The sequence below is a fragment of the Streptopelia decaocto genome (genome assembly GCF_964273445.1).
Source record: "Streptopelia decaocto genome assembly, contig: HAP1_SCAFFOLD_1702, whole genome shotgun sequence".
NCBI classification, from domain to species: domain Eukaryota; kingdom Metazoa; phylum Chordata; class Aves; order Columbiformes; family Columbidae; genus Streptopelia; species Streptopelia decaocto.
The window spans coordinates 21,295-32,103 of record NW_028116496.1 but is presented as its reverse complement, the minus strand read 5'-3'; the positions used below and the strand labels follow the sequence as shown (position 1 = coordinate 32,103).

At 67.7% G+C, this 10,809-nt stretch overlaps 1 protein-coding gene across 1 annotated transcript; it reads right to left on the bottom strand.

Moving 5' to 3' along the window:
• Window positions 1-4,601: 4,601 nt before the first annotated feature.
• Window positions 4,602-5,698, bottom strand: LOC309452183 (dnaJ homolog subfamily C member 22-like; the record flags this gene model as incomplete). The annotated part of the gene is made up of 2 exons (XM_082076860.1): window positions 4,602-4,781; window positions 4,934-5,698. 2 exons carry the CDS (start codon window positions 5,696-5,698, stop codon window positions 4,602-4,604), a joined length of 945 nt encoding a protein of 314 aa, XP_081932986.1.
• Between the last annotated feature and the right edge of the window lie 5,111 nt (window positions 5,699-10,809).

Here is a 10,809-nt window from a genome sequence, read left to right as displayed (position 1 = left end):
GGGGTCAGTGAAACGCTGGGATGGGGGGGGGGGTCAGTGAAACGCTGGGATGGGGGGGGGGGGTCAGTGAAACGCTGGGATGGGGGGGGGGAGTCAGTGAAACGCTGGGATGGGGGGGGTCAGTGAAACGCTGGGATGGGGGGGGGTCAGTGAAACGCTGGGATGGGGGGGGTCAGTGAAACGCTGGGATGGGGGGGGGGTCAGTGAAACGCTGGGATGGGGGGGGTCAGTGAAACGCTGGGATGGGGGGGGTCAGTGAAACGCTGGGATGGGGGGGGGGGGTCAGTGAAACGCTGGGATGGGGGGGGGGGTCGCTGAAACGCTGGGATGGGGGGGTCGCAGCCGACACCCATTCGGTTGCAGCCGAGCAGAACGAGCCCGTTCAGCTCTCCCGTCCACGAGTTTCTGGCTGAGAAATTTTTGCCCTAAACCAGAGCACGTTCCACATCAGCCCCCGTTGCCATCCTCTCCAAGCACTGATCTGGGCATATTTCACCCCAAAACCCGCAGCTTTTTCTACCCCAGTCAAGCCCGCTCATGGGACCAGATGAAGATCTTAAACCCAAACACAAAGAACTACTCCCGGATTACGAAAGCCGTCTCCTAAGGTCGCTCTCGGTTTGGGGCTGTCTTTTCCCCTCCAGGAGCGAGCGGAACGTTGAAGCCGAGCTACCCAGCCGAGCTCCAGCGCCCGGCGCGTCACGCAGAGCACGCCCGGCTGCTCCAGCACCCACCTCTCGCCCGCTGCGCCGCCGCCGCTTCGGGGCACCAAGAAGGAAAATTACCTATTTTGGGTGACAAAATACCCCAGCGACGCTGCAAAACCCCACTTGGAGTGCTGACAGATGCTTAAACAATATAAGAGTCCCAGCGACTTGTCAGGAATTGCTTCGTATTTAAGAGGATCAACATGTGCCCTTTAGGTTAAACGCGACTTTTTAGCGAAGTATCTAAAAATCAGAAGTTTTTGCAAAGCAGGAAGGAAAAAATAATGGCAAATAGCAGTAGATGATGCTGCTTTTCGTTCCTCTGCTTTAAGCAGTGAAAACATCCTTCACTTTCCGCAATTTAAAGGGGTGAACCCCCAGTTTAAAGGGGGCGAACAGAATCATTGCAGTCCTGCCAGAAACTCTTAGCTTTTTCTTTAATTACAGCTAATTGCCAGGTCTGATATCCCAAGACAGATCTTGAAAACATCGTTAAAAACAAGCCCCATATTTTAATTGCCATATATATATATATATATATTTTTTTTTTTTTAATACAGGCCCTACAGATCCTGTTCAGACTGCACGTTCCCCCCGGAGCCCTTCGTCCTGAGCCCAACACGGCTCTTCTGCTTCGGGCACAAAAATCATAAAACATTTAAATGCCCCTTGGAGAGTGAGTTACAGTTTAAAAACCCCACCACAACGAACCTTTCTGCATTGGACAATTCCTGCAAGAGTTTAGTCTGGGAACCCCGAAATGACGGAGATGGCTACAGCCACGAATATGTGACACACAGCGTCGACGGATTATGGAATCATGGAACAATTTTGTGTGGAAAAGACTGAAGATTGAGCCCAACCGTTCACCCAACGCTGGCACTAAAACGTCCCCAAGACCCTCGTCTGTTCACGCCCCAGGGACGGCGACTCCACCTGGGCAGCCTGTTCAGTGCCCCACAGCCCTTTGGGGAAGAAATCACCCCAGATTTCCACCTCACGTGAGCAAGTCCTGCTTAGAGAACACCGCGTCCCAGAGCCAAGGCGGGCGGCGGGACACTCCACACCCTCTACCTGAGACTCTTTGGGGCAAAAAGATCTAGAAAGCCTCCAAAGATGTGGCAGCCAGAGCCTTCCAACTGCAGCATCCAGAGAAAAACAGTCAGAAAAAGCTCAAAATCATGAAAGCAGCCCCCAGGCTCCACACAGGTACCCAGCGGGGGAGGGAATTTTGTGTGGATTGTTCCAAGTTTTACCTCCATCAACGCACAAAGGCTCCACAGAGAAGCTTTTGTTCGTGTTTTGGCATCTCCAGCTCCTCACAGGGCCCAGACGCCCAGAAGCTGCTTTGTGAGAGAACCGACCCGACCATCCCCCCCATCCTGGAGGGCCGTTACACCCAGGGCGATAAGGACACACAGGGAACATTACGGCACCCCCAGCCCTCCAGGACCCTCCCCCTTCTCCAAACCGAACCAAATCCTTTTTTTGTCTTCTCTCTGGGCTGGAGGGCTCGAGGGGACGGTTCGCAGCTCCTCTGCAGCGGCTCCCTCTGCGGATGCCGGAGCGCTCAGGAAGCCGATGGGCGAGCACGAAATAAGAACGGCACCGATGAGCACCCGCAGGTGGGGGGAAGGGGGGAAACCACCTTCTAACCCAGCGCTGGCTGGTGGAGAAACTCCGGAGTGAATCCGGAGGCTTTGGGGAGGAACGGGGCGGGGGGAATAACAATTTTCTCCTGGCAATTCAGCCCGCTTTCCGCCGCGCCCGTCAGGTCATTGTGTGTGCGGCGGTAACAGGTAAAGGCCACAGGGTGCGATCCCCGCAGGCACCGGGGGGCTGCACCCCCGGGATTTCGGGGCACGGGGCGGGCGAGCCGGGCTGCGGCGGAAATCACGGACCAGCGCTCCCGACCCTCCGCTCCCGGCACCCGCCCCGATGGGCCCGGCCCCCCCGGGCTGGCCGGCCCCCGGCCCGAGAAACCGCCAGCCCCTCACACGGCCCCTGAGCCCCCAAACCCTCACACGGCCCCTGAGCCCCCCAGCCCCTCACACGGCCCCTGAGCCCCCCAGCCCCGCACACGGCCCCTGAGCCCCCAGCCCCGCACACGGCCCCTGAGCCCCCAAACCCTCACACGGCCCCTGAGCCCCCCAAACCCTCACACGGCCCCTGAGCCCCCAGCCCCGCACACGGCCCCTGAGCCCCCCAGCCCCGCACACGGCCCCTGAGCCCCCCAGCCCCGCACACGGCCCCTGAGCCCCCCAGCCCCGCACACGGCCCCTGAGCCCCCCAGCCCCGCACACGGCCCCTGAGCCCCCAAACCCTCACACGGCCCCTGAGCCCCCCAGCCCCGCACACGGCCCCTGAGCCCCCCAGCCCCTCACACGGCCCCTGAGCCCCCCAGCCCCGCACACGGCCCCTGAGCCCCCCAGCCCCTCACACGGCCCCTGAGCCCCCCAGCCCCTCACACGGCCCCTGAGCCCCCCAGCCCCGCACACGGCCCCTGAGCCCCCAAACCCGCACACGGCCCCTGAGCCCCCAGCCCCTCACACGGCCCCTGAGCCCCCCAGCCCCGCACACGGCCCCTGAGCCCCCAGCCCCTCACACGGCCCCTGAGCCCCCCAGCCCCGCACACGGCCCCTGAGCCCCCAGCCCCTCACACGGCCCCTGAGCCCCCAAACCCTCACACGGCCCCTGAGCCCCCAAACCCTCACACGGCCCCTGAGCCCCCAAACCCTCACACGGCCCCTGAGCCCCCCAGCCCCGCACACGGCCCCTGAGCCCCCCAGCCCCTCACACGGCCCCTCAGCCCCCAAACCCGCACACGGCCCCTGAGCCCCCAGCCCCTCACACGGCCCCTCAGCCCCCCAGCCCCTCACACGGCCCCTCAGCCCGCTCAACTCCTCACAAGGCCCCTCCCAACCTCCCCAGTCCCCTCACAAGGCCCCCCGGCTGCATCCTCCCCCGCCGACCACCCTTCCCCTGCCCCCTCCCCTGCCCGATCTCGCCCGGCCAGGCCCCGGGGGGCCCCGCACTCACCGGCCGTGCCCGCCGGGCCCCCCCTCACCTCAGGCCGCCGAGATGCACCGGGGAGGGGGGGCGGAGGCCGCGGCCCGGCAGGAGCCCGCAAGCGTCACCAGCCAATCGAGACGCAGCCAACCGCTCGGAAGCCAATGGTGGCGCGAGGTCGCCGCGCTTGCGCCCGCCCTCATTCGCTTCCAGCCAGTCATATGCGACGCGAGGGGCGGGCCGAGCGCTTCTGACCAATGAGAGGGCAAAGCGGAGCCGCTGCGCGCGCGGGCACGCGGCGCTGCGCGAAGAGGGAGTCATCCCGGCAGCCAATGGCGAAGCGGCCCAGCCGACGCGACTGCGAAGGCCCCGCCCATTCCCTCCTCCGGCGCGAGAAAAGGGCGTGGCGCATCTCCACCGACAGCCAATCGGATCTTGCAGTGTCGGGGCCCCGCCTTGATGGGCGGGGCGGCGGTGCCGAACGTGGACGGAAACTACCGAGAGCCACCGCCCTATAGCGGAAACACCCGAGTGCCTTCCGGAAAACGCCGAAGATGAGGGGCTGCCAGGGCTGACATCGGGGGTCCACGGGTTCGCGGCCCCGCTCTGCCCGAACCGCCCCCGTCCTGCCTCTTCCCCGGGGTCACCGGGGCTCCCGGCCATGCAAGGGCTGGCAGGGGCCTGGTGCGATGGTTTGCACACGCAACGGTTCGCACGAGCCCCCGTGTGTTCTTTGCAGATGTCCCGTGCACCGGTTTCTCAGCCGCCCCCTCGCCACGTGTCACACCGAGTGAAGGAACAAAGCAGCAGAGAGAGGGAAACCTCGTGTTTACAAATCCCCCCCCAGCCCTTGGTCCCCGCGTCACCCCGCTGCCACGGTCACTGTCACCCCGCCGCCGCCCTCCTGTGCCCCAGCAGCTCCTCGTAGGCCTCCTGCAGCTCAATGAAACGGCGCTCGGCCTCCTCAGCCCGCTGCCGGTTGTGGTCCGGGTGCCAAAGCTTCACCAGCTCCCGGTAGCTCCGGTGCACGTCCTCGGCGGAGGAGCCGGGCAGGAGCCCCAGGACCTGGGCAGGGCAAGAGGGACACACTGGGGGGGTCTGTGGGGCTGCATGTGCCTGGAGGGGACCCCAAAAAAGGGCATTTCCCTCCCACCCAGGACACAGGAGCAGCAGACCCCAGGCACAGCATCCCCTGGTGCCAGCGCCGCGTCTCGCACCTCGTACGCCCGCTGCTGCCGCTCGACCCGGCCGCTCCATTCCCGCGCCAGGAAACCACCGGCAAAGCCCAGAACCTCCGCCAGGAGCCCGGTGGCGCGGAGGGGCAGGAGCAGGAGCTCGGTGACGGCCCGCGGCAGCGCCAGCACGGTGCCCAGCACCTCGGCGGCCCCACAGAGCCCGCGGCAGGCGAGCGGGGCGGCGAACGCCAGGCACGCCAGCCCCAGGCGGTAGAGCCGGGCGGCCAGCCGGGGCCGCGCCGCCCCGAGGGGTTTGTAGCGCCGGTGACGCTGAGCGGTGACACTGGCGGCCAGGCTGACGGGCAGCACCGCCAGGACCCGGCCCTGGAAGAGGAGGGAGACGACGAAGGCTGCGGCCAGGGTGCTGGGCGCCCGTGCCGTCTGGTCCCCCACCGAGGCCACCAGCTGCACCCCCAGCCCCACGGCCAGCGGTTGCGCCACCAGCGCCGGCACCCACGGCATCGCCACCGCCGCCACCAGCCCGAAATACATCCCCACGGCCACCTGCCCTGCCAGGCGCAGCGGGCTGAGCGCCGGCACGGCCCCCACGCGCCCCCCAGGCGCCCCATTGGCAGCGGCCACCCAGGCGGGGAGATGCCAGAAGTCCCAGAGCCAGCCCCCCCCGAAGCCACCCAGCGTCACCATCCAGAGCAGCGCATGGCTGTCCCGGCCCAGGTACAGGTGGTGCAGCCCCAGCGGCCCCCCCAGCGCCCACAGCCCATACGCCACCAGCAGCCGCTTGGCCATAGTGCTCCCCGCTGCGGTGACACCTCGGCTGTCCGGGGGAGTCACCGCCCTGGTGGGCAGCGGCACAGCCCCAGCATCCGGCACCTGCAGGAGGGGCCGTGTGGTCGGGGACCCCAGGTCACACGGTTCCCCCCCAGTGCCAGACCCCCCCCCAGCACCAGTAAATGCGCCCCCAGGACCCTCTGCGCCCACCCAGTACCACCTGAGCTCCCCCAGTATCCTGTGGCCCGCCCAGAACCCCCTGAGCCCCCCAGGGTCCTGCCCCCCTAGGACCAGTACGCATCCCGCTAAGACTCCCTGAGCCCCCCTGCCCCCTGTGAGCCACCCATGGTCCCACCCCGGACCCTCTGAGCCCCCCCCGGGGCCAGTGCACCCCCACAGCCCCCAAACCCCATTCCGGGGGGCCCCAGACCCCCGACCCACCTCTCCCCACGGAGCTCCCGGCGGCACCGCCCCCCGCACCGGGACTTTGTACCCGCACGACAGCGGCCAAAGGGCACAGCGGGGCGGGGCCGGACCTGGGGGGGACAGGGTGACCCCTCCGCTGCAGGTGACCCCCCCCCGGGACTGTGTTTGCTCAGCCGGCGCCGTGTTTGCCCAGATTAAGCGGCTGCAGCCGCCAATTTGGGCTCATCCATAATTAACGGCCCCGCAGCCGGGCGGGGGCTCAGCCCCGTTAGCGGGTCCTGGGGGGGGCCACAACCCCCCCCAAGCTCAGCATCCCGCGGGCAGTGCAGCAGCACCAGGATGGAATCTGGGGGGGCTGGATGGGAACCCCCCCCGGACTTTGGGGCTGCATCCCCCCCATCGCTGCTGCCCGGGGGATGGATGGGCCCCCCCATGATTTGGGGGTGCAATGCGGCAAAACCCCGGCTCGGAGGAGGGGCTGAGAGGCCCGGACGCCTGGGTCCCTGGGGCTGCCGGCGGGGGGTGGGGATGCTGGTGCCCCCCCGGCTCCGCTGCCCGTCAGGACGGGCTGACAGCACCCCCCCCCGCCCTCGCCTCGCTGCCTCCCTGACAGCGGCTCCCTGCGGACCCCCCGCCCACGCTCCGCTGCCCACCAGCCCCAGTTCGGGGGGGCCCAGCCCCGCCAGCCCACACCGGGGCGGGGGGAGCACCCCGGCTGGGGTGGGGTTGGACCCCCCACCGGACCCCCAGGACCCCCGGGCGGGTGGGGCTGCGCTGCCGTGACCCCCCCGTTTTGGCGCAGGATCGATGTGCCGGGGGGGTCTTGCGTCCCGATCGATCTCTTTAAGTATCTGGATTTTAAAATGTCAAATTTGCCTTTGGCGGGCGGGTTGATGGGGTGGGGGTGGGGGCAGAGCCCCCCACGGCTGCCTCGGTTTCCCCGGGTGCCCCCCCGACATGCAGGGGAGCCCCTGGGGGGTCTTGGGGTGCCCCAGCCCAGGGGGGGGTCACGGGGAGGCCTGTTTGCGGGTGTAATTGGTGCCATCGATCAGCCCCGGCCACCGGCGCTCACCGCATCGATTTGTGGCACCTTCCTGCGAACTGAAGCATCTGTCACCGCCCGGGTGCACGGGGACCACGGAGGGGACACAGGGGGACCCGGGTGGGGACATGGGGCTACCATGGCTGGGGACATGTGGGGACCATGGGGTCCATGGTTGGGGACACACGGGTGCCATGGCTTTGGGGACATGGGGACCATGGTGGGGACATAGGGAGACCACGACCAGGGACACGGGGGGACCACGGGGTCCATGGTTGGGGACACATGGGGACCACGGTGGGGACACGTGGGGACCACGACCATGCGTGGGGACCGTGGCTGGGGACACAGGCATGTCCTGAAGCCCACCTGTGTCCCAACACACACGTGTGCCCCCCCAAGCCCCCTCCCAGCCCCCACACTGAGCACCACGTTGCCAGCGACATGGGACACGCGTGTGCGCGCCCCCCCCCGCTCCCCCCTCCCGCGGACACGCGTGTGCCCGTCCCCGCGCTCCCCCCGCGCCGTCCCGGTGTCACACCGCGTGTCACTCTGCCGGTAATTAATGCAAGCGCTGGGGCCGGAGTCCCCCCGGACTCGTACATCACTGCCAGCGCCGCCCGCGCGGCCCCCCCGCCCCCCCGGCCCGGTATTAGGGGAATTTTATATGTATTAGCTGTTGATGCACATTAATACATTAAAAATGTCAGCGGTGGAGCCCGGCTAATTGTCTGATTTAAATGTCTATTTGTCAGCGCCCGGCTCAGGTGGGCATGAGGCGAATCTGCAATGAGCCCCCCCAGCCCCCCCCAGCGCCGGGGGGGGACACCTGGGACCCGGCACCCCATGGCGTGGCTCAGGGGGACCCGCAGAGCAGGGGGGACGCAGGTGCTGGGGGTGCGGGCAGGTGCGGGGGGGGAGCGCACCCCCGTGCCCCGGCCGCCCGTCTAATTGTCACCCGGCTGGGATGGATTTCTGCGCCCGACATCCCCTGCATCCCTAATAAACGCCGCTTGTCCGGAGGATTAATCCGGCACAACCATCCATCTCGGCTGCACCGTGTGCCCCAGCAGACCCCCCCGCGCTGGGGCCACGGTGGGAGGGGCCGTCACCCCCCCAGGATCCCAGGGGTTTCCCCCCAGGCTGCCTGTGGTTCCCCATGGCTGAGACCCTGCAGTTCATCACAGCAGCGCCCGGTCCTGCCACCCCAAGAGCCATGAAGGGGCACACGGATGTCCCCGGGTGTCACGGGCTCCATCCCGGCCCCACACCGGGGTCCCCACCCACCCTCGCGCCCCCCACGCCAGCCGCTGGTTTATTGTCGCCATTCAAGGACAATTCTCATCCAGTCCGGGCCGGCCCAGCGCCCCGGCTGGATCGCAACCCTGCCCGGGCTGGAGCGCCCGGCCGCCACAGCCCATCGATATTCATTTGGCCAGGCCCCCCCGGCCCCGCTGACACGGCGATCTGTCTGCCGCCCGGCACGCCGCTGCCGGGGCACGGACACGCTCGGGCTGGCCGTGGGGAGGGGAAGGGGACGTTCCCTGGGCGTGGGGACCATCCAATGGCACTGGGGACCATGCAACGGGCACTGGGGACAATGTGCCAGCCTTGGGGACAATGCAATAGCACTGGGGACCATACACGGGGCAGCACTGGGCAGCCTGGGGCGCAGGGACCGAGCACCGTGGCCACGCCAGGGCTGGATGTGACCCTGCGGGTCCCCGCGCTGCCGCAGGAGCCGGCGGCTCCTCGGGGGCCATCGAGGCAGATGGCGAACGCGGAGTCACCGGCCGGCTGCACCGACCCCCTCCCCGCGCCGGGGGGGACAGCGGGGACAGGGACGCGGCGTGATGCATTTATTCATGCTCTGCGCCCCGGCCGCTGCGGCTCGGCCGCGCTCGGCTCCCGGCTCCGGCCTTGGAGCCGCTGGCTCTGCAGCCGAGGACGTGTCCGTCCCCAGCGGGGCGGCCCACGGCACCGTCCCGGGGACAGCCAGGGCAGCCGGGGTGGGGAAACTGAGGCACGGCCACCAAGGACCCGGGACACCTCCGCCACGGCCGCCGCCGCCGCCCTCCCGGCGCTGCTGTGGGCACGGGGCTCGCTGCCCCCGTGGACGCGGCTGAGCCCCCCAAATCCCGCCCCCTGCCCCGCACAACCAGGGGCAGGATCCGGCCCCGACCCCCGCCTCCCCCCGGACTGACCTTTCCCATCGCCGCTGCTGCTATTTTTACCCCCAGCCTCGGCTCTGCGCCCCCCCGTCCCTCCCACCAGCAGGGCCGGGGGCGGCCGGGACCCCCGAGCGGCCGTTGCTGTGCCCTCGTGTCCCCACGGCCGGGGCCTGAGCGCCCGCTCCCCACCAGCCCCCGGCTCCTGCTAATTAGCACTCGGGCTTCCCCTCGCAGCCTGCCTAATTAATTCGCTGTTGCTGCTCATTAGGATCAGCCGGGGGAGGGTTGGCAGGGGGACTCCGACATCCCCGTCCCCGAGAAGCAGCACGGGTGGCATCGGTGACACCCGGACCCGTCCCCGCCGGGCTGGGGGGGCCGATGCAGCCGCCGTTAATTTGTTGCACAAACATGGGCGGGCTGGTCAGGATCGCATTGATCCTCCCGCATAAAGGGCCCATAAATCCATCCAATATCCCGCTGATTGATCGCCGCCCTTTGGAGGGAGCTGGCCCGGCCTGCAAATTCCAAACTCCACGGATAAATGACACGCGCCGTGGGAGCATCTCCCCCCGCAGCCCCCGCCGTGTGCTGCGGGCGTTTGCACATGCATGCACCGAGCATGCACACGTATGGAAACTGATGCACAGACATGCACCGAGCATGTGCATGTGTGCACAAGCATGCACACACCCAGAGAGCATGCACACACACGCACACGCATGCACGAAGCATGCACATGCATGCACACACACGCACAGAGCTTGCACACAGCATGCATACATGCACACAGCACGTACACAGCATGCAGAGCACACACGTGTGCACGCACCTCTACACACACACACGCAGGAGCAGCCGCTGCCTCCACAAGGTCACGCGTGGCCCCTGCGCATACACACACCTGTGAAAAGCCACCCGTGGGCCCGTCACCCCAGCGGCTCCGTGCAGGGGACCCCTCGTCCCACCCCCCGCAGAGGGACCCGCGATGTCCCCGCGCTGAGCCCGCCGGGGGTGGCCGGTGCCTTTTGCCCGATTCCTGCTTTTTTTCCCTGGTATTTCTCTCATTGCTGCAGGCGGAGGGACCGGGGAGTGGGGGGGGGGGGAGGGAAGCGGCTCCTCTCCCGGGAGCGTGGAGGCCAAGACTTCATTTTGCATAACGGAGCAAATTCCGGCAAGATTTGGAAAAGAGCAGCTGTGAATCAGCCCCCCAGCAGCGCCCCCCCCAGCAGCTGCTCCGCCGGGAGCAGCGGGGGCCGCATCCGGACCCCCCAGCACCCCGGGGAGTGGGCACCTCGGTGACACCGGGGGTGGCGGCCCTGTTCCCATCCCGGGGCTGGGCAGGGACCGTGCGCCCCAGTAGAACCCCCCCCGGCCTGGGGATTCCTTGGAGCGCCCACAAATGGGGGGTGAACCCTGCAGAGGGGCCCCCGAAATGGGCCCGTGGCCGCCAGCCTGGGGCTGCATCGGTGGGGGGGCCCTGCGCTCCCCCT